Source organism: Solenopsis invicta, chromosome 15, assembly GCF_016802725.1.
Source record: "Solenopsis invicta isolate M01_SB chromosome 15, UNIL_Sinv_3.0, whole genome shotgun sequence".
Lineage (NCBI taxonomy): Eukaryota > Metazoa > Arthropoda > Insecta > Hymenoptera > Formicidae > Solenopsis > Solenopsis invicta.
This window is the reverse complement of record NC_052678.1, coordinates 3,891,803-3,916,542: the sequence shown is the minus strand read 5'-3', so window position 1 is coordinate 3,916,542 and position 24,740 is coordinate 3,891,803. Positions and strand designations below refer to the sequence as shown.

The 24,740-nt window shown below is 38.3% G+C and overlaps 1 protein-coding gene across 12 annotated transcripts in view; it reads right to left on the bottom strand.

The window, feature by feature from the left end:
- Nucleotides 1-428: 428 nt before the first annotated feature.
- Nucleotides 429-24,740, bottom strand: part of LOC105205487 (rho GTPase-activating protein 21) — a 53,740-nt gene continuing 29,428 nt past the window's right edge. For 5 of the 12 annotated variants that reach the window (XM_039457878.1, XM_039457881.1, XM_039457877.1 and 2 more), the window contains 21 exons: nt 24,539-24,730; nt 24,218-24,457; nt 21,023-22,670; nt 19,760-19,846; nt 18,911-19,117; nt 18,708-18,785; nt 17,686-17,803; nt 17,318-17,428; nt 16,067-16,190; nt 15,349-15,432; nt 15,035-15,250; nt 14,310-14,843; nt 13,859-14,239; nt 13,627-13,765; nt 13,260-13,384; nt 12,403-13,197; nt 12,042-12,180; nt 11,293-11,353; nt 8,221-8,540; nt 4,571-4,815; nt 429-3,829 (listed from right to left, as the gene is read on the bottom strand). In XM_039457878.1, coding sequence (XP_039313812.1) covers nt 2,849-3,829; nt 4,571-4,815; nt 8,221-8,540; nt 11,293-11,353; nt 12,042-12,180; nt 12,403-13,197; nt 13,260-13,384; nt 13,627-13,765; nt 13,859-14,239; nt 14,310-14,843; nt 15,035-15,250; nt 15,349-15,432; nt 16,067-16,190; nt 17,318-17,428; nt 17,686-17,803; nt 18,708-18,785; nt 18,911-19,117; nt 19,760-19,846; nt 21,023-22,670; nt 24,218-24,457; nt 24,539-24,730 — 6,825 coding nt within the window. In that variant the 3' untranslated portion in view covers nt 429-2,848. The other 7 variants (XM_039457885.1, XM_039457882.1, XM_039457880.1 and 4 more) reach the window with 7 other exon arrangements.

The following is a 24,740-nucleotide window of genomic DNA, read 5'->3' as shown; positions in this document are numbered from 1 at the left end:
AATTCTCGTCTTTCCTTCTTCCAAGAATTTTTACGATCTTTTAAGCACCTTGAGGAGCACATAATTAAATTCTTGTTGTACTTAATTATTAATTAAATAAATTTTAATAAAAATATACAATGAATTATTTGGTAATATATTTCTTTTGTAATATATAATAAAAATGATTTTTATTAAAAAATAATCTTGTTCTACGTAGAGTTAAAGAAACGTTGGAGAACTTGATCTCTTCTCATCTGTGAGAATATATTGCAAGGTTTCTTACATAATATGTGAAGAGACTAGAGAATTTTTAATCTTGGTTTATCTGAGTCTTTCATCTTTTCTATAATTATCAGAACAAGAAATACAGTAACTTAAACCGGGATTAAAATTAATCTACGTTGGTGAAAATAAATATAGGAGGCAGAAATGCAAATGCTTGAAGGCTCTTTCTCATAGTAATATATTTATTTACAACTTCGTGTTCTCTTAAGAATTTGCGATGAACATATCCGCTTGGGTTAATAATAAATAACACGATCACAATCGCTATTCCTCTCGAAATAAATTATCGCTCTTGTTTTATCGTCGTCTCTTAGAATTTAGTTACATTTGTATTTACATGCATAATCAAATCGATTGTCTCAGCTACTTTACGTTTTGGATTCCTCGATTTGCGCGACAGTAACTGGCATTACGTAAAATTGTTTAAACGAGTACGCGTTGTTCCGGACAGATAAAGAGATAACACATGTGATGTACGATGATGCGCGCAAAAATTTAGCTGTACGTATTTACATATTAAATCATCCAACGCATAAACTTAACGTAGAACATATTGCGCCGATCCCGAGTGGATTTTACAAGTACATTCATGATAAATTAGTCGTGATTATAATATGTCGCGACCTCTATAAGTCGCGGATACATCGATATCATATGAAAAAAATGACGTATTAACAACACAACTAATTGAACTAATAGCAGTCTAAAATCGAAAATAATCTCGTTAATTTAATAGTAATATTAATGAAATAAATACTGCTCTTGTTCTAATAAAATGTTATTTCATTAATACTATTCTTGAATTAATAAGATCATCTTTAACTGGACTATCGTTACATTATTCTTTATCCCGTGTATCCGCGGTCGAAATTCCAGATGCGACACCAGTCGCAGTCGCGGCATTGAATTGGATTTCTCGTTTGACACTCGCTTATCCCTAGTTTAGATGCAACACGACGCGGCGCATTAAACGCAAATTACAAGGGTGAGATAAAGACGAAGAGAGAGTTTTGCATACGTGAAGTATCTCGGGGTACAAATAATGCAACACTAACGATCCAGACAAGAGACCCAAGCATCTGAGAGTAACTATTTTATGGCGATACACAAGCGATACACAATACGTGTTGCACCGGTTAACATAACATCCTCGTAACGGGGCACAGTGAGAAATCCGGTCGATCCGGGGATTTTACGATGATTTGCGTAGGAATCCCTATTCACCTTAGAACGAACGGATTCCGCATTATGCGAGGCACCGAATGTATATTGTAATTGACGGCACCGTTCGCGCCTTTGCGTTTTACTGTGTACGATAAAATTTACAATGACGCAACAGCAGTAGTACTAGACTGATCGTTAGTATCGATCACAATGCACATAGAAAATAGGTATTTCACGCGCTCGTGTAAATTTTCGCAACGCAATACACACCCATGTAGCGCACGCATAACAATATGCGTACATCACATCGACGCGCGATCAATTTAAGTTTTTTTTTATCACATCGTAGACTTTTCATTTCAGGGAGAGCTTACGTAAAAAAGATTTCTTAACGCTACGGATGCTACTTTTCAAAGAACTTTCAAGTGTACCGATCACTCGCGACGACCGTGCCGTGGAAACTCGGCGATTACACGCCAGCAAAATGCACGCACAATCATTAATTTTAACCCTAACGATCACCTTTGTCACATCTGCGTTAAAAATAATGCATTCTCACATAGCCAATACGAGGATCGAGCTAGTTTCGCACGTATATAGAACACGCGATGATTATTAAGTGATTATTAAAATATAAATTTAAAGACGTACAATGTATAGTCACCTTACTATATTTAATATTTAATCGAATCATCTCACATTATACATCTTATGTACAAAAAAGAGTGTCACAATCACAATTCACAAGATAATGTATATATATATCTTTATATTTATATATATATAAAATTGACACAATGCAAATACCACATGCAATATATAATCACTAAATAACTTTCTTACGTTTCTCCAATAATCAGTTTTCTTTTTGCAAATCAGTAAAATGTTTTTATTTTTTTCTTTAAAAAGAAAGAATCCAACTGCTTCTGGCTCATTAATCTAGATTGATTCTCGATCGTTGTAACGATCTCGCGTTAATTAAATGAACTTGATAAAATATTGATATTAAATTAAACTCAATTAAAGATTAAAACATCGTGGTGCAGGGCACGTGGAGACATGTATCTTCCACTTTATCTAATCCATTCTAGCCATTGTAAAGAATTTTCGATATTCATTTATCGTTCGATAACGATAAATGATTCACAGATTGATAGCTCTTTGGCACACTGGCGATTAATGAATAATGTCAGCGTTTCCGGCGAACGAACTTAGATGTGGATGTGATTCAATTATTTTTATATAATATATGAGATATATAAAAATCTGATATGATACGATTTATATATAATATAAACCGGTAGAAGTATTAAAAATTATGTGTGGCAGGTAGGTATAGATATGACAGCAGCGCTGCGTGCACGTATTATTTAGAGGTGAGTATAGAAATGTATGTAACTCATTCACTTCGAGCATATTATACGTGACTCTCGAGGGGCACCTTGAAAACCTTGGACGCGAGACTCGCGTCCGGCAACGACTGCGGCCGAGCATTGGTCACATTGAAGACGACGTTGCTGGGTCCGCGAAAGCTCACCTCGATCAGAAAACTCGTGTCAGCCATGCCAACTCGATTGGTGCTGAGATCGGGTGAGCTAGTTCTAAGTTGGCTCTTCTTCGGTCTGTAGTCGCTCCTGATGACCCTCTCGGTCTCCGACTGCAGTTTATTGTCGAGCCAGTGCACCTTGTCGAAGTCCTTGGTGCTGCCGACCGTGTGCCGTCGTTTGATCGACCGTTCCGACATTCCGTTCTTGCGCTTCAATTTCGTGGCACTCTCTTTTCGGACCGATTGCCGTCGCTTGCTGATGTTACACTCGGTCTTCTCGGTTTTCGTCAGCGACTCCGAACGCTTCAGCTTGCTGCCCGGCGACTCCGATCTGTCGCCGGAATGGTGCTTGTTTAAACTCTCGGATCGTTTAAGTGGTGACAGTCTCTCGGTCGAATGTTTGTTCAAGCTTTCCGATCTTTTTAACCGCGAGCTGGTGTTCTCGCACGTTCTCTTGTTCAGAGATTCCGACCGTTTCAGACGGGACCTTGCTTGAGAATTTGTCAGACTCTCAAATTTTTTCAGCTTGTTGGAGTAACTGGAATCTCCGGTTTCGTAATGATGGCTCCTGCTGTTGTCCTCCACCTTTGTGCTAACATCGTTATTCTCCGATTTATTTTCTTGAAAATTCTTCTCACTCGTCAGGTCGTATCGTTTTGGGTTTTCCGCGCAATCATCCCCTTCGTCCACATCCTTCTGGTCTTCGCTGTTCGTCGCGTGATTATTTGTCATAGACTTCGTTTCCAGTTTCTGCTTGTCGTTCGCGCCGCGGTCGTTGTTCGGCGTGACGGATTCCGAAGGATGCGACATGTTATCGGCTACCGTTGAGTCGGTGTCCTTCTCGGGAACGTCCTGCAGTAAACGAAACTACGGTGATAATATATTCGGAATAATTAAAGGATCATCAGTCGTTTTAATCTGTTACATTTTGATTGGCATTTAAAGTGAACGATACTATCTGACATTAAACGAGATATGAGGCATGTTATAAGTGTTCTCTAAATCTCGTAGAGTGAAAAAATATTCGAACAATTGCACAGACTCAATTTTCATTTTGTAGGAGTGAATGTTTAATCTACAGGAATGAATTCTTACTCTTATTAGAGCGATAAAGTTACACAGACCATGTTCACTCTTTTAAAGTAACGAAGTTACTCTACGAGATTTAGAGAGCGACGATCGCGTGTACATCTTTACATTCTTTTAGGCTTATGTTCTCGCTTAAAATCCAGGACAGCGATCATGTAACTTTTCACAACTTGGTTTTCTATCCTCCCCTCCCCCGATAATGAATAAACAATAAATAATTAAGTAACATTTTTAATATCTATTAAACTATATCTATTAACTACTCAAATATATTTAGAGACAAGGACAAATGATTAAAAAATAAAACATATTTTTTATATAAAGCGATCTGGAGTTTCAGCCGCAAAAGTCTATAGGCAAACGCGTTATTGCTCTGGAGGAAAAGTTACATAATCTCTATCCAGATGAAAGTTTGTCATTTGCAATAATCATTCCGTTTCATTCGCTCTGACAACGTTGATAGTTTCGGAAGTCTTACAACGATACGCGATATTGGACACTTACGTTCTTCGAGCGGGAGAGGTGGCTCTTGTCGAGCGATTTATGAAGACTCGGGTCGCGATAGGCTTCCGCAGATGGATATTTGAATCTCGGGGACGCGCTCGGCTTCTGCTCCTGCTGCTCCGTAATGTCCTTATTGCAGGATGCGGCTTCCAGAGGAGAATTCTGCGACGAGTTCGATGACTGATTGATGAGGGACCTCCATTTGCGATCGAACGTAGTCGTGAGGCTCGTCAGAAGGTCGCTACCTGTAACAGGAGATTCTTGTTAATCGTGAGAAATGCGCGTAAAGCGGCCAACTCATACGCCAAAAAGAAACACTCAAAGCACTGAACGGTTACTTGTTCGTTATTATAACTAACATAATCGTGACACAATCGCTAAACAGAGTGAATGCCAGAAAGTGTATATGCGCCTCGTTTATCGATGCGCCACTGGTGAATTCTTGCGTGAATGCATTCCTGCGGAAACAAAATCTGTTGCGAAAGAAAAAAAAAAAAAACTGCAATAAAAATAATATTAACCAAATAGAAGTATTATAAAATATAACAATGGCAGTATCGAAACATCGTTGACAAACGAATCGAGTAAACATAAATTGTTACAAAAGAATCGATTAATAAGTTATCAGCTTCAAAACTCTCATGACCAATTTCTTTATCACTCGGTTATTGTCATTGCCATTAATAAAATTATCGTTGTTTCGACAGCTGTATATACATACATTGCAATAATAACATAATTAGCATTATCAATGCCTTTTCTTTTTCTCGTGCTGAAGCATGAAGATGAAGAAAACGTTATGTCCTTAGATTGAAGAAAACGGGATGACGAAGATATGTACACAGTTAGACGTATGTTTGTAAGTAAATGCTTAAACATAATGCAACTTTCATAAAGAGTGTCATCTGGCAAAAAAAATGAGAGATTAAAAAGAAAAGACGGAGGATACACGCGAAGTATAGTACATAATTGCATTTGAAGACAACGCATGAAAACAGTATTGCTAAGTATTGTGTCCGCGATGCTAGAAATTGGTCCGAGATGTCGAACAGAGAAATTGGTTAATCGCATTTATACAATTCCATCAACTGATTATAGTGCGATTGGTCTCTCTCGAACCGACTTTTAGTATCGTGGACAAAACTCAAAAAGCTCAAAATCATACACCTGAATGTATATAATAAAACTAAACATATATTACATTAAATATTATAAACTATAATATATATATATATATATATATATATATATATATATATATATATATTAAATATATATTATTATACATTATAATAAAATAATAAAAATAAAATTATATATATTAAATATTTTACATTATAACAAAATATTAAATATTACAAACTTAATAAAAAATACTAAAAAAAACTTAAACTTGTCGAAAACAGACGTATCCGTTAAAATCGCTGATCGATTGTCGCTCCTTCGGAGCGAAAGACTTGGATAGCTTTGCGCAGATATTTTTCATTTTAAACAACGTGGTTACGTAGCAGTTTCGCAATTAGTGGCGCCGTACATGTTATAGAGTCCATTCGTAATCATACGCTCAAACATCCGAGCAGCACAAATAGCAAAAATAAAATAGCATGGGAAACCGACACTGCGGGTCTTCATCGAACGCAGCTCCTGTCCGCCAGCGGGACAAGACAGTTCCCGTCTAGCGGTGGCAAAATAAGAGGAGGAAAAAAAAAGAGGAAATGCAGTCTCCAGCGTTATTGCGCGCGTTGAAAGCCATTATGAGACTCGCTCACTCATTCTCCTTCAATGGTAGTCGCGATACGTATGAATATTGGCGGAGTTTATAGCGGAGTTTGTCACTTGCTGGGCGCGCATTGGTAACAGCCGACGAGAGATGAAACGCGGATGAGGGTGGATGCGTAAACGAGAGAAATGGACGAGATGGACGATGGCAACGGACGATACAACGGTTAGTCGAAAAGTATTACACAAACAACGGCATGTGTGTATGTACGTATGCGTGTAAACCAGTGGTTGCACTTGGGTAATTTAAAATTATCTAGATATAAATAAGATAAATTATGCGAAAATGTAAAAGTAAGCTGAAGGTGATTTAATTGGTGTAAAAATTGGTGTAAATTTATCTAAAAAAGTGTAACGTTTTATCTAGATCGTCATTGAGTAAAACGCAATTTAGTAGAAACATTATATCTATGTTTTTATATATAAATTTTAAAACAAAAAGTGCTTCATATCATTTAATCCGATAAAAACTTTCTCTTTTGATTAAGAAATCAAAAATAAAAAAATAAAAAATATGTACAATTTAAAAATCGAAAAATTCTAAAATATAGAAGAAATATAATAACTCACATTGGGGATGATGCATGGCTCCGTGTGTGTTTGTGTGTGAATAATTTTATTATAATGATTGACCAAGTTCTTTGCAAAAGCTTTCAAAACTACTAAAATATATTGAAATTTTTATTTTTTAAATTTGTTTGAAAAATTTATTTTTCATAATAAAAGGTAAATATTATTATTACATTATTTAATTTATTTTTTTCAAAAATACTTTCTCTGATTAGTTTTTGTAACGTATTATCAATTATAAAATGTAAATGTAATACCTTTAATTTATATTCAATTGTATTGTACTTATTAAAAATTATTGCCATTTTCCGAGGGGAAATTCACAGCCGGCATTGGTGTACAAAATTTCGGCAGTGGACTGCCGAAAAAAGTAAGCAGTGACCTATAATATTGACGGCATTGTCGTCAGTGGTTGGGGAGTGGTGAGCTCACTTCAGAGTCGGTTTTTCGATCATGGGGTTGAGCACAAAAATTTTTGAATACTTCGGGAAAGCTTTAGAATTCTTGTGCAGGCATTGGCGTATGATAATGGGCACGCGGTAGTGTTCATAATTGCATGGCATTGCCTTCATTTTAATATAGGATTGACGGCATTGTAGGCATTGACTAACAATAATCATTGTCGGCAGTGTACAAAAATGTCGGCAGTGTTTTACAGCAATGCCAAAAATCGGCATTGGTGTACAAAATTTTGGGTTGTGAATTCCCCCTCGCCATTTTCAGATTATTGAATAATTTAAATTTTTAGCTAACACCTAAACTTTTAAACTATGTTTTTTTGTGTCAACTTTAAGATATGAAAGCCTTATTTTCTTTAGTTACTTTTGTTTCAAAGTTTTGAATTTTTAATATGAAAACATTCTTGTCGGCTATAATTAGTCATAACATTTATATATAATTTTTTTTTAAATTAGCAGCCGTACAAATACTTTCTAGAAATATTGAAGTACATGTAAGTAACTTGATAATTTTTTTATACATGTAAAAGTGATGAAAATAACGACGAACAACCCATAATGTTTATAAGGGTCCAGCAAAAAAAACGTATCAAGTACTAATGATTTAGATAAAGATAAAATAAAGCTGTATATCTTCATTTAGATGATTATCTAGATAATTTTATATAGATAATGGCAAACACCGGTGTGAACATGTGCTTAGTGATGTATGTAAAACTGAAAATAGTGTGTCAAAGCCATTCGGGTGAGCCAGCTGTCAGCTCGTCGGACACCTCGGATGCTGGATGAGGCTGCGGTTTCCAGACTCTGTCAGTCTGGCAGAGAGCGGACCTGCGAATTTACCTCGGAGGAATCGGTTTAGAGTCTTGGCGGCGGTGGCGGGCTCGTTGTTCGCCGATGATGATGATGATGCGGTAGTTGCTGCAGACGCGACAGCAGTTGCCAGCGATGATGCTGCTGCTGCTGCGGTTGCTGTTGCTCCTGTGGTTGCTGGTACTGACACGGGCACGGGCACGGACATTGGCATTGGGACCGCTGCGACGACCGGCACTGGCATTGACATTGGCGACTGGGCCGGTGTCTTCGGGGCGGCGCTACCGGGACCTGCGGTACCGTATAGGTGGGACGATATGTACCACCAAAAACCCGGGCTTGCTGTGTGCCTATACGTGGTATTCAACCATTTCGTTTCGTCATTCGCATCGTCATACAATTCGTATGGTGGCCGGCGCGGCAGAGAGCACAAATTCTCTTCCTCTCGTCTTCCTCCTTTGCGTCTGGACCCACCGTATGTTTCTATGGTTTTCTATCCGAGAGCTGTTACTCTTACATCCGAGGTATACTCCTCTCGGTGCCGCGTACGATTGTCCCGCGAGACTAGGGAGATCCGGTGCTCAAAAAAATAGAAAAAAAATATGGAAATAAACGTCTCGCGCAACCGGAGAGACCGGACTTGGGACACTGAACTTGGCGAAAGGGTAGAAGAAAAAAAAACACAAAAATAAAGAGAGAGAAGGGCGCAGAGATCAAGAGCGAGGAGACTCGAAATTTTAAGCGTCGTTTCTCAGCCGCGACCGAGCCTCGACGCAGATTTGTTCCTCGTCCCTTCTGCGGCCCATCATGGGATCTTTCGAAAGAGTACGCCAACGTCTCGGGCCAAATACTATATAATCATATTCTTTTTCGGTCGTGTCTGATCGCAAAGATGTAGACTGAGGCGGGCGCGGACAATCAGTTTATAATTAAGAGCACAATCACAATCGGCAGTAGGCAGTCGTTAATAATATAGAACAGGCAAGGCAGACGAGCAGTAAGATAAGAATGTGATTCGGTAATGCACACGTGTGTGACGGTGAAAGTGCGAGACTAGATTACTTTCACTAACAATCAGAGCAGCCGCCCCATCGAAACGCATCGGCTTACGGTCACGCGTGAGAAAATGCCTTTAAACTCATCACTAAGAAATTTCTCGTGTGACGAGGCTAAAGTAGTGACTCTTCTAAGAAAGTTGATCGTCATTGTGAGGGCAAGCAACGGTCGAAGAAGTTCATTCGAAGCACTTATGATAAATCCTTCATGCATGTGACGAGAAACTAACTTATTCGACAATTTATGATAGTCGGCGTCAAAAAGGATCGGAACTGAGGAAAATTATTGATTTAAAGGATGTATCTATATAAAAAATACTATTTGAAAAATAAATATTTTGTGTAGTAAGTATCTAAAGAGCAAACATGAAATTTATATGCATAAACATTTATTTGAAAGACGATATTTTATTTTATATTTCAATATGTTGAATAAATAGTTTTCTTTATGTCTTATTGTTCATTTAGTGCTTTCTATTTCTCAAGAGAACAAAATAAAAAAGTACTTTGTAAGACTAAAATAAAAAACAGCACATATTTAATGGATATATAGATGTGACTCATTTTTTTATAAATGTTTTCAAATAAATTCACTTGTCATTGTTTACCAACTAGCTAGGCTAGGTTACACATACATATATATGTACCCATGATACATAAGCTGTTTTTTTTATTGTAGTTTTAGATGCACAAAAATATCCGTAACGTATTAAGTTATATTAAGAATTCATTTTAAACTTAAATCTGTACGTAAGCTTGTGTTAACACACACAAAAATTACAACGTTAAACTTTAAGATTTTCTTTGTACAGATGTAAGTTTAAAATTGGTACCCAGCAAACACCAAGTTACATGTAATACATATGTTAGTTTCAACAATGTAGCTGTTATATAGCACACTTACTATATAACAGAGAAATTACAATTAACATTTGTATTATATGTAACTTGGTGTTTGCTGTGTACTTAATGTAACGTCGTGGATACGTAATGGATACACTTACTATAAATTGGCAAAAAAGTCATGTTATTCTTTCTCTGTGTAACTGGAAGACATTTTTTCATACAAAGCAAAACCTTTCATTTACATAGAAAACAAAACGACATAACTTTTTGTCAATCTAATATTTTTTCTTTTGAATTCTTAAGAAATAGAAAATAGATAATAAGAAATAAACACTTAAACACTAGAGGAAACTTATCAGTCCATAACATATTGAAATGTAAAATAAATATCTTATTTGAGATGAATACATATATAAGTGTTAAACTATTTGCTTTTTTATATTTACTACACAATACTTATTTTTCAAATAGAATTCTTTTTGTAGCTACATCCTTTAAATATTTTTATTCAATCTATTTCAATTTTTCCCCAGCATTGAAAGAGATACTTTCTTTTTTAATTATTTTTACAACATATCCGATAAGGGATCTTGTTTTCCCTTATTAGATATCGGAGATACGAAAGTCATTAAAAAAGATGTCTCAACCTTTCGAACGCCGACCACACGTCTATGAGAGAATTACCGAAGAGATCGCAGAAGCAGCCATTCGTGAAATAAATCTGTTTTTTTTTTTTCTTAACGCCGAAAGCCAAAAAGTGGCATGCAGCACATGACAACAACGTACGTATGGAGGATCGGCCAAAAGATGCCACGTATAACTCTAAAAACGATGTACTACATATCGTTTCATAGGCATATCATTTTTTCTTCTCTTTTTTATTCCATCCTCTTTATGGCCAACCCTCCTTGCACTTGACCGTAAAAATACGACGTAGTATTTTCTAAAATTAAATCTGTTCTCATTACAAGAAAGCCTCGTGTGTCGTGAACGTGTTCGTACTAAAGAATATATGCGAAACAAGTTGCTACCAGTTGCTACGCTTTGAACTACGTTCGCGCGATGATAAATGGCGAACGCAACGTAAGAAAGTCGGAAAGTTTCCGCACAATAACGTGTGATAACTTTATAACATACACTTTATAATCGTATAAGTAATCGAAAACAAATCGCTTGAAGCAAATAAGAAGAGAGAATGTACCTAGAAAGCTTTTTGTTAATAGTGAGTATCTTCTGTGTCCACTGTAGAAAACAAGATCCTGCTACACTCACCGATCGTCAGAAGCGATATTATACAGAGAAAAAGATACAAAAGAGAACATGAATAGAGGCAGATATATAATATAACGGGATGGAGAGTACGCGCGTTCTAACTGCGATTTTTGAGAAATGAGAGCTGAATATATTCGCGGAGAAATGTAAAGAGACAAGCAAGATAGAGTACACTTATTCACATACAACGAATATGTTACCGAAAGACGTAGCTTTAACTCTCGCGTAACGTTCTTTTTTTCTTTTTTTTTTTTTAAGATCGATATACACGAATGCTGCACAGAAATAGCAACGGAATTCTCCTTCTGGTTTGTATATCGCTACTTTTCACGCGTCTTGCGCAGCAAAGACTGTTTATACATGTAACATATAATACACAACATATACGCTATATATGGTCATTTTAGGGATCCCTTAAATTTCGATTATCAGAACCGTTCTTCGTATATATGTTATTCGCTAATTATCTGTATGGATATTCCTACCGAATAGAGAATCATTGTCGCGTGTGCGTACACACTGCTTCACACAAGTACACTTTCATGTGTTTATCGCAATATAAATGACTCTGAGAATATATCGACAGCACGAAACACTTGCTTCGGTTATCTAGTGCATACGAGGAGACTCAGATTATAGCAAACGTCACGTGAAGTTACAAAAGAATGCGATACTAACCATCGTCCGAGCCATCGCCGGGAAGGCCTCGTTGTTGCTGTGACGGTGACGGGGAAGACTGCGAGAGATTGTGAACCTCGTGCAAGGAATCCAGACTTCCGTATCGAACTGGTGGCAGACAGATCGACTCCACTGACGGCTGTAAAGGCAACGAATTCGTGTAAGTGAGGCAAACCTGATCAGTTAAAAACAAAGAGCGTCTTTGTCGAGTGGCACAGTAACGGACAAATCAATTCTTGTGGGAAAGAGAGAAAATTTACTGTTGTATTGACTTTGATGAATGTCACAGAATAAAAAAAAATATATAGCTTACACCTTCATCATGCCATGACTGTTCAGACATAAATCGTAATTAGCTTACATCCTTATCAGTCTTGAATTTCTTAATGACACCGTTATTCATCTTCTCCCCCAGTATGCTAGTCAGCTGATTGGTAGCCTGAGTTTTCTGATGTATCGTGGGCTGTTGTTGCACAGCTATCGATAGCGGTGGTCTCGTGGTCGATCGCGATCTGCCGTGTCTCTCGGACAAATCTACTAACGATTTATCACCAAGCCTCTCGTTCAGACTCGACAGACGTTCCGACAAGAGGCTTGGCGACACCGTAGTGTCGACTATACTGTCGAGCAGATCATCATTCTCCATCTCTCGTTTTGCCAACTGCCATTCTATCTCGATTCTGCGTTTCTCCTCCTCTCTCTTCTCGGCCTCGAGCCTCTGCCGATGCTGATCTCTCTGTAACATTGCCTTTGTTTCCTCCTCGAATCTCCGTACTCTTTCCTGCGTGGTCGCACTCAAGCCGGTATATGTCAAAATCGCTATTTCATCGTTACTTTGCTTCGTCTGATTGGACGCGCTGCTGGACACAGTGGAGCTCGTATCCGTTGAATTTAGACCAGTCTCGATCGACAGTCTCGTAGAGTCTACAGATGGTGGTGCGGATTGATTTGCGTATTTGGCACGATTTATCGAGGACGCGCCATGCGTCGAGCCACTGGTATTAGAGTCAACCGACAGCGAACGATCAGCAGAATGATTCGATTGATTCTTGCTTTCGTGCATCTGCACGATTTCGCTGACGGAACATTGTCGTTCGTTTAAGGCCATGCTCTGTCGAATCGTCGGTGAATTCTCCAATTCTTGCTTTGACTTGACCTAATTTATAAATGTTAAATCAATATATTAATATATGTATAGATCAAAAAATGTATAATTACCTTATCATTGTCGTGTTCACTATTGTCGATTTCGTCCTGATTCTTTCGTCTTCTTTGTATCTTTTTATTAGCTGCGGATATGATTGAAGATACGATGTCTCTAGCAGATGCCATGTCGCGCATGCCTTTAATTACAACAAGAGATAATAAATTTGGAGATAAAAACGAGATCTATAAACTACGCAACATGATTCAACTATTATTTTTTAAGAACACTAATAATCTTTAATCGATGATAATAAAAACAAAACGGAATATAATTTGATAAATTACACAGCAAATAAGAAGTGATAAGAAAAATGATTGAATACGAAATAATACAAAGGAAGATAGATGTAATACATAAGAAATAATGAGCATAATATACCTTCAATTTTCTGAATGTTATTTAATAAAAGACTGTGATTGGATGCTGGATCAACCTCACAGGTGTCGGTTGGAAGGCTTAAATTTACGCTCAATCTGCTTAAGTCGTCAAGATCGTCCTCTGAGAAAAACCAATCAACCTGAAACACATTGAACCACGAAGCACGTCAATATTTTGTACTAGGATTTGATTACGAAGATAGGATTTGCCCTTTTTTTAAAGGAAGACCTACGTTATTCAGCAAACTTTCCACTATTCTACATTGATGCGACATATCGGTGACCATGGTGACCATATTGTCTCTCGAACCACTCGCTCGCACCAATGTTGGTCCAAAAACGATGGCTAAATTCTTCGCCTCCATTTTATTGACCTCGCTATGCTCTACTATCTTCTTTAGATGCTGCATTAAATACTTCAACGTCTCGAAATGATGTTCCGGAAGATCTCGTAATAATTTTCGTATTGTCGTCATTCTTCTTTGTGGATCTTCTATCTTATCAGCGTCAATAAACATGGGATACAGGTCCGCCGTGAGCAAGGAATCGGGAAGTTGACGGAAAAACGACTTCAGCAATGATGATATCACATTAACGTCACTCCATCTCGGATCCTGGAAGAAAATAAGTTTTAAAAAAATATCCCACATTTATTTTGCGGAGGCGTTGTCGAATATAAAATACCTGAAGATTAATATTCTCGAATCCTCTGTTGACGCTGTCCGTGAGCTGAGCTATCGCGGCGGTGTTTCCCGGTACTCTATAGATTCCAACAACTTCTAGACCTCTTGCCTCGACGATGCTCGTGCACATCTCGACAATCAGCGGCACGTACTCGGAAAACGAGGACGGTGGACAAAGTTCGAGAGGCACCTTAAACGTAGCTCCTTCTGGTGGTAGTTGCGCCGTGGGTGAAGACGGCGCACCGGCCTGACCGTGCATCTTTCTAAACTGTTTCGCCATTCTTCCCTTCCAAGTCTTTGACTTGGGCGACGGTAAAGGTTCCACCATTTGGGTACTCGGCTTCCGTGTCTTGTTCACCGGCGATTGACCTGTCGGTGACCGGTTCCTAAACGATGTTAGTTTCTTGATGCCTTTGTGGCCCGGCAGAGGACTCAATCTTTGAGCATTGCTCGGAGGAACGCCGCTATTTGGAGTTGTGGGGCCTGTTGGAGTCTGAGGAACGGCTTGCTGTTTCGACGTACAAGATACGGCATCCTGTGAATGAATGATTTTGTGAAAAATAGAGCAAGCAGATTGGATATTTTAAACATTGAAACAAGAATAGCAAAGGTTAATACACTGACTTTTCACATCGTCTTCATATTTTTACTTTTAATTTTTTTTTTTATAATTGTTTCTAACTTAAATGACAAATTCGCAAAAAATATCCTATAATTAATGCTCACCGATGATCTTTCTGCGGCGGCGTGAGAATGAAGTGACCTTAACCAAAGGGCCATAGATGCCGCATCTTCGGTTTGTAAAAGCACCTCCGCCGTAGGATTTGCCACTCGCAACACGTGTTTCCGCTTCGTGTAGTCTTCGGCGACGTCAACCACCGAACACCTAACGTCGACGCTCTGTCCCGCATTTGTCTCGCTCTCAGTGCTCAACGAAGGACTCTGCAGCAAAAAACGAAGTATTAAATCAATAAAACATTATGCTTTTGTATTTTGTTTAGCTATCACTTGATCGATATGCAAATAGTAATGCTACTCACTTGACTATGACGATCCTTGTAAAAATATATTATAGGACCACGGAGAACACCCCAAACTTGCTTCCAGGAACGATCGGTAGATCGCTGAAATATTATTAAATACAATTGAAAAAAAAATACTTAATGCATTTTAGCGTGTGTAAATAAAATTCATTTAAATTTAATAATTCAGTTAAAATCTACAAAATAAATTCAATAAGTACAATAAAAAGAATTGCCAATAAAAGTCAGCACAGGGTTTACGTGTGCGATCTAAGTGATTTTATTAAGTATAGTGATTGAGAAGAGCAATTGAGGATTCAAACATGCTCACTTTGCTAACAGAGTTGACTGCTGAGTCCAGATATAGAAATTGACTAATACTTACTACTTATTTAAATTGAAAATAACCAATTGCACAATTTGACTATTGAAATTTTATTACACAACTGATCATGATCAAATCACTTTTCGAAAGATGACAATTATAATTATTTGGACTCAACAAATGACACTAAATACTGTAAGTAACTTACTATTAATGCATTGAGGACTCGACATGTGAGTCTGCGAATCGTCTGCGTTTTATGTACTTGTGGATTCGAGTGGATTATGTACTTGTAGCATTCGAGAAACGCTCTTATCAATCACAATATTTATTTCACACATACAAACGCCGTGTTGGCAATTTCTTTTATATTTATAGAATTCATTTGTCGTTGAGCTTGTGATCTCATACCTTGCCATCGAGCACTGTGAATTTAACGTGGAGTGTTCCCTCTCGTTCTACCGGTTCGACATCCTTCGCAGTTCCATCCACATTGCAGCTGTTTGATGTATTATGCGTTACAGCAATGCTGTTACTGTGGACAAGAAACAAAACCGTTTGGATCTGTCGCTTGCAAGTGTGCGCATAGATACTTTCTGTTAAGTACAGAATGATGCACAGTCGCGATACCATCTTCGATTTCATAGAGACGGCGGAAAAAATTTTAATATTATTTACAATTGCACTTCTCTCTATGTTCTCGTTTTTTTGTGCTAAATTGGAAACGACACTGAAAACAGGGGTCACATCGATCTTCTTATTAGTGTCATTCGGTTAGTAACAATCAATCAATAAATCAATATCCGAGAAAGGACACTAACATATCTATTTATAGTGTCAGGAAGTTGAGAACAACATAACATTGACGACCACAAACATGATTTTAATGTCAGAGCCACGAACAGGAGTGTGTTGTATTTATGCGTCTATGAACGTATGTCCGTTATCACAGTAGGAATAATAAACAAGAAAGGATATCTTATCTAACGCCACTCGCGAGCAATTAACGCATTGCGAAGCAATGATATATTCGGTTTATATCTCTATTGTGGAAAATTATCATTATAGCTCTCTTGCTTTAATACGCCTTCCTATTTTTCATTAAAAATTTCTAGTTTCGAGCTATTTAATTTTATTTCGTCTAAATCGATTTTATTTTTTCATAAATAGTTTTCTCTTTAATGCATTTTTTTTTTCATTTAAATTTGTCGGTAGTGCAACAGACAAAAGTTTTTCATTTCTTTCGAGTAATTTGTTTCACTCAAGAGACATTCAGATAAGCAAGTTTCCCATTTTTTTAATTTTATTCTACTTTTCATTATGTAATTCTTTCATTAGTAGTATCTTTTGGATTTCTCAACTTTTGTGTCGTACGAAAAATAACGCACGAATAAACGGTCTTGTCTTCTTCTGTAAATGTCGCTGAAACACGAAATGCGCACAATTCTCTCATGCTTCTATCTCGGTATCGCAACGTGATTATTCGTCACTCGCCACCGCTTACAAGCAGGTAAATAGCGCAAACGTACATATATACAGAAACGATGAGAGAGCGGATCGAGAGCGAGGGCAAATGTACATTAGCTTAGAGGAAGAAACGCGGAGCACAGATAATGCAATTTTTTTTTCCCGTGCTTCTCAAACGGAATTTTTCGCCCTCACCGATGATGAAAGTTTCGATGTAAGGACGCGGCCTGCGTCATATCCTCAAAGATGCGTCGCAGGGGCGTTATGTCTGTCGTAAATAACGGTGGTCGCCATCGTCTATGCGCACTGGAAACATGGACACGAACAGAGAGATGCAGCTTCGAGATATACTTACAATTAACACCTCTGAGGTGACAATGAAATAGCTCGTTATTTCACCTTGCGCGCGGGCAAACCTTAGCTAGAAGCTACGGGAGGAGAAACGTGCCGTCGACAATATCTTGGTGCATTCGAGAAAAGTCAAGTGGCTTAAAATCAGCACGTTCGATCGTCATTGCGGCGTCAAGAGGTTCGAAATGCGCTCGTATCAAAAGATTATTTACCTTCTGTGAATGTGAACGGGCTCGGAATCGCTGAGCTCCAGATCGCTGTCGACATGCATCCGTTCGCCCCACGTCGCCTTCAGGTACGAAACCCGTCTGGTAGCACGATCCTCATCACCTGTTGAATCACGATTTGTGCTTTCTTATAAAATTGTAACCGTAATGCTGCCTTTTTTTAAATTTTGAAGTTTCGCGACATCTAGATTTAGAATTGCATGGTTCTGGTGGAAAAAAATTCTCATAATGCTTCATAATATTCTGAAGAATTTCGTATATTTTAAATTAATAAAGATTTTTGAAAACAAATATCTGAATTCTTCAGATTTTAGTGTAAGTTTTTTTACACTTAAAAAAAAGATAATCTTGCAAGTACAGCCACAATTTTTGGCTGCAAAAAATTAACTAAGATAGATAAATGAATAGAAAATATTGTGATATCGTATGTGTTTGGCATTTAACCAATCTAAATAACAGAAATATAATTTGTATTTAAACTGTTTGTAAAATTTAGAAAGAAAATTTTTCTGTGGCATCTATTTATGTTATGGCCAATCATACTTATTACAAAATTTGACTGTATAATTGGCACTGAGACTTAAATTTTCCACCATTGCTAAACTGTTCTAAAATTATATAGAAAATTATATAGAAATTCTAAAAATTTATATAAAAACTCTAAAGAAAAATTTTCACCAGATACTCATTGATAAAGCCTTTGAAACGTTCGACTAATAAATAAATCAATTATTTAAGAAAACGCTATCTAAAACTACAATACTACGATAATTCTCTGCGCACGTAAAAACAATAGCTTCTTTCTGCATGGCTTTCACGCTGAATTGCAATAGTATTGTACTGTCAAATAGCGTCTCCTTTAAATAATTGATTTATTACGAGACAATAAGTTTCCGATGCAAGCGCGAGCGCTTATAATTTCGATAAAACGCGTCTTCGTCGCGCTTGACGCATGCGTCGCAATAATTGCACGTAATGTTAAAAATATCCTCATCGTTTAAACTCACTGATCTGTGTATTCTTCTGTCGCCTAAGTACTGCGGCATTATTGGTCGAGCCGTTGGGCGAAGAACCATTGACTGGCGCTGAAAGAGAAATCAATGGGACGATTATTAACGCTTTATGCTCGACCTTTATGTAACGTGGATGTGTGTGAGTGACGCGGTGGTATATCTGTAAAGACAAGTGGTAGCGGCAAAAAGGGACTAACCGATTTGCAGTTTGGTCGACTGCAAATAATTGTCCTGGTTGCGGTAGGCTTTACTGTTGTCCTCGGTGCTACCTTCCTCCTCGGCGGTCTGCCACGTATGTCTGGCGCTGCCTCGCACCGCTGCCGGACCGTTCGTAGCTTCCCAGGAATCCGCGCTGTTGCTGCGTGCTCTCAAACGCACTGATTCTGTCTCCATAGTAGGCACATCTGCTCGATCACATAGAACGGGATTATTATAGTATCGTTGCGGCGTATTATTATATTTCTTGTACGAAACTCTGCGATCAACATCCATCGCTTTTGTTAATAATCAACGGAAGTGGAGTATATATAGCGTGGTGCGCGGTGTTGTTGTCGCTATGTAGAAGCGGCAGGCGAATACGCCGTTGTTATTTTGAATAACGGACAGATCATAAGAAAAGCTCGGCAACAAAAACGTCGGGTGCAAGAGGGCAGTTAATGTCCCCTTTGTGCATAACGTTACGTCGACAAATTCCGGTATATACCACGGCTTTATCCGGTTACTTCCGCTTGGAAGCAATTTCGAACGAATTTCTTTCAAACGCGCGATTTAAATTTATTAAAACTAATTGCAATCTATATATCGCGTTATAAGGCTAAAGGTGTATATCTACTCTTGTTTTAGTTAAGGCGTGAAAAGCGAGCGAGTGAGACAGATGCATTAATTATTGTATCTATCATATTTAACGACGTTATAAGTTGTAATATGAGTTATTATTAATGTTACGTCTCGCGGGCGCGTTCACACTGAATGCAAACGAACACAAGAGCGGCACAAGACGACAAGGCACAAACAATATTCGACACAGCTTCTTAAATTTTATCTACCTTTACTCTCTTTATAGTCGGCCGGTGGCTCGCAATGGATATGCTTGCTGCCTATAGGAATTATTCTGTTGCCTGTCAATACTGCACCTAAACGACGATACTGAGCATTGATCTGAGCATAGCTAATTTGATCTAATCCTATTAATTAACCGCGAAATTCGTGGCGATTACCATCGATCGACTGGAATTTATAATGTGATATTAGATTGGTGCAAAATCGTGGTGCAGAATTGTGCGTCTGTTCTCCGTGTCAAAGATCCGGGTTCAAATCCGGCTGATTAGAAATCTGATGTTTATTCAATCGTTATTTGTCGGAAAGCAATGGCAAACCACCGAGAGTATCTTGCTATGAGAACCCCTCTAAATTCGAAATTGTTGTTTGAATTATAGATTCCCCGTATATCTATGTAAATTGTAAAAAAAGGCATACACTACAGAAATACACTGACGGGTCACCATGCTCTGACAAGAACTAAGGATTGGGGAGAGATTAGATTGGTACACAAGTTCGCCATATTTTCTTTGAAATTCTTTTCTAAACAGAAACAAAATGCACAAACAACAATTTAAGGAAGGTCAAAGACGACAATCAAATAGATTTTACTTTAAAATTATCTACAATACAAACAAATCTTAATATGATCAAGAAGTGTAACAAATTAAAATAACAAAAATGGCAATACTTTATTGAGCACTAAGAATTGTTTTCGCTTAATATTACCATTCTCGTTACGTTGTTATTTGTTGTTAAAAAAATTATTTATTTGTAATAGTATCTCGGATAAAGAAATAAATGTATTAAAGGTAACATTATTGTTATTTCTTCACCCGAAAAGAGATTTTCAATCCTCAATAAATAATGTAAGCTTATTCCGCTTTTGTTTAAAAGAAAATTTCATAGAAAATAGCAAATATAAAATTTCCATCTTTACAATTCATGAAAATTTATAAAAAAACACTTTAATTTTTTTCAGATTTTATAAACTTTCTTTCAAAAGTATAGAAATCTTAAAAACATTTAAAAAAATGCATGTATAAAGAATTACGAAAATGGAATAGAAAAAACGTAGAAACATTTTCTCAATATTTCAGTAGTGTTCTAATTCGTATAACAAAATCTGAAAAATTATAAAATTATACAGAAATAATGAAAAATTCTTAATTTATAATTTTGTTTCAATTTTGTTCAATCTCAATTCAATTTGAAACCATTTTGCACCATCTCTAAAATAGAAGGACGACTACATTACGCCAAACACTTACCAGTGTCAAGAGATTTCGTTTCTCTGACCGGTAGCCTCCTCGAGTCCTGGTTCTCGGCTTTAGACTCGAACTCTCGTTTTCGCACAGCCACATTCGGTACACTTCTCTTGTTCGACAATCTGGACAACTCGCTCTTGTAAAGATTCGTTCGATCGCCAGCGGGCTCATCCTCATCGCTCAGCAAACGACCGGACTCGAACTGTTTGGCGCGTCTCGAGACGATCTGCAAGCCCTGCGGTAGTACCGGGAACCTAACGTCGCCGCCAGTTTTCTTATCCGGTCCCGGGGAAGATGGCAACGACGAGGAACCGTTTCGTGTCTCCTGCGATGTCTGCTGTTGACTCATACTAATATTCTCCTGTATTCTCGACAAGATGCTGACAAAACTGCCTTTGCCTCGGTATTCTTTCGTGAGCTCATTATCATAAAGAGATGGCGAGTAACAATGATCTTCAGCGATAGACTGATTGTCCCCGAGTTGTTGATCATTTCGCGGCTTTGAATACTCAGAATTAGAATCTACATCCTTTATCCTTTGCACGCTCTGATTTGACGGCTTATTCACCAAACTGGTGATGGTCTTCGTAACAACATTCCTCTCTAGAGGAGACCTTCTCGTGGGAGATTGCTGCCTCTGTTGTTGCTCACTCTGGCCAGGCGGCCAGATTTGTCTCTGCAGTTTTTGTGGCCTCGCGTAAAATTCCCTCTGGATTACCGAGGCTTGATTGAAATTCGGTGGCAACTGCGACGACGGCTCGGCAGACCAACCGATGGGATGACTCGGCCGCCGCAAAAATTCGGCCTTCTGCTCGAAACTTTTACGGAGTCTGTTCATGATGACGGAATCGTCGGAGCATTCGTTGCCGGTCAGAGTTGAATTGGAATCATAGGGAGACATGCTGTCCTTGCTAGCGGCGGGCGACGAGTCTCGTCTCGACTCGATGCTCAACCTGCTGGACTCGTTCGATCTCAGCGCGTCGATGCTGCCGTAACTCGCCGACTCGGAATCGAGGGTGCCGCTGCCCTCACTGGCACGTCGCGCCACCATTCGCTTAATCGGCCGGTATATTGGCACCTGCGGCTCCGCCTGCGACATCGGATAACGCGGCATAGACGGTTGATAGTAATGCTGCGGATGATGCTCGCTGACGCGTACACGTTCGTAAATCGGATCGTTGATTCTGTCGTAAAGTTGCTCGTTGCTCGGCCGCGAGTACACCGACTCGGGTCGCGTTCTGTCGTACAAATCGTATTTAGAATCCAGGGACAATCGGCCGCTCGATCGCACGTTATCCTCGCGTAACAGTTGCTGCTTCCTCCCCGAATTTCGAGAATCCTCCGAATGATCGTACAACGAGCTTGCTTCCAACACACCTCTCCGTTGCTGCTGTTGCTGCTGCAGTGTACTCTGAGATTCCACGATCGGAACTTGAGACATAGTTGATGCCGTCATCCTGCACATCGTTTCTTCAAGATGATTTGGACTCTCTGACGACGGTAGAGAGCAAACCCAAGACTGTCGCGTTCTCGGCGATCCGCCCGAGATCATGGTGCTCATCGACCTGCGTTGCTTCTGCGACAGCCTTTCCGGAGAACGCAACCGCGGTCGTGGATTCGTCTCAGGATTATGCGCTGTATCGCCAAAGTACTAAAAAGTTTAAAAAAATATTTCTTATTCGTGTTGTAAATTCTCATATTTCTCTTATCACAGTCATACAAGAGCGCGCGCAAATATTGAATCGCGTTAAAAATTAAATATTGGTAAATCAATAAAAATCGCTAATAAAATACGAACGCCGGAAATAAAGCAGGAGACAGATGATATGTTGCGGACAGAAAGTATTGGTAAATCAATAAGAATCATTAATAAAATATGAACGCCGAAAATAAAGCAAAGGATAGGTGGCATTTGCGGACAGAAAGCTGCTACATGCGCATGAAAGAATCTTATATAATCAGTGTTTACCGTTATCTATATAAAATTATCAAGATAATTATCCAAATAAAAAAAATAATTTTATCTTTATCTAGATTATTTTTCAGAATGTATCTATCATCTCCTTAGCTCAGCCCAGGGTTTACGTAAAATATAAATAATTATGCGTATACAATATAAACTATGTTTTACGTGTCAATTTATGTAAACAGTCTGTAAATCACAGAAGATTTAGAATAAAATAGTAAAAAATTATATTCCGTTCGTTTATTTTTTTTTATGTAATATATTTTTATCTTATCAGTACTCAAGTCAGATACCTATATCAATAACCTCAGAATTTAATTACTTTTTTCCTACGATGTTATCCAATTTATGATAATATTTCTATTGTACAAATACAAGTTACATATATTAATCCTCCGTAGTTCAATGTGTTTTTCGTTGCTTTCTGAATCCAACTGGGTCATTGGTTTCATGTTTTTGAAAGTTTTTAGGTTTTAAAGTCTGAAAAAAATTCCGATACATATTCTTTCAACATTTCAGAATATAATTTCACAAGTTTGACCCAAAACGTTTGTCATTTTTTTAAACGCGCGTTCGAATTTGAGATGAAATAATTCAAAATTAAAAATTTATTTGGATTTTGGGTCACGGAGAATTAGCAATCATAATTTAATTACTTGTTTCCGTATTATGTTGTCTAATTTGTAATAATTTGTAATTATATTATCTCTATTTGTCTACATGAAAAAGATGGAAGCATAACGTAAATGTACGGCACAATCTTGTTTTAAGTTACCTAACAGAGAAGTTTTTGAAGTGATAACAATAAATTAGAAAATAGTAGCGCAACCTAAAATTGTCCCAAAGCTATAAATTCGAAAACTTTTGCAAGAAACTTTGTCGGTCATTGCATGAGTTACATATTCCTACAGTTTTCAACTTTGACTTTTATTTACTTTTATTGATCCGAATTAAAAGAGGAACATTTTGCATTATTTAAAGAACGTCTGTTTTTAAAAAACTAAAGATTTATAAATAAAAATATGAAGATACTGCTTTTACATTTTCTAAATTGTTCTGCTCAACAGCGACATTATCTTAAAATTATCAAAATAGAATAATTTATCTCTTATCTAAATTTAAAATTAAATCAATTTTATCTCTTCTGAGATACATTTGTATGTAATTTATCTCATTTTCATCTGGATAATTTTAAATTATCTAAGCGCAGCACTGCTTATAATGACACGTACCCGCTGCAAAATGTCGTCCTCCTTGGAGACTACGAGAAGGCGCAGCCACGGTCCCGCTTGTTGAATGCGTTGCACCACGCTGGAGTACTGCTCGCCCCGGGTAGGCGCCCCGTCGACGGAGACGACGCGGTCACCGGTGCGCAATCCGGCCTCAGCCGCCGGCGAATTCGCGCGCACCTGCTTCACGAAGATCGTGTCCATGGGCTCGTCGATCTTGGTCCGCTCGTGTCCCGGCAGCATCTGCAACGCGCGTGGGATACCCCCTTTTTATTCTCGCTCGATTTCGAGGGGTCGCTTCGCTTGCCGCTCGATGATACTTACGCAGCAGGACTCGGGCGGGTAGACGATGAAATGCCGCAGCGTGAATCCGTAGCCATTCTCGCTGCGCCGAAGCAGGAGGGTTCGAGGGCCACGGGGCGGCGAGTTCTCCTTCTGAACGGATCTGGGGGATGTCGGATCTCCTGGACCGGGGCCCGAACTCGGCGCTGGTGGCGGGGGAGATGAGTGTCCTACCTGTAATAAT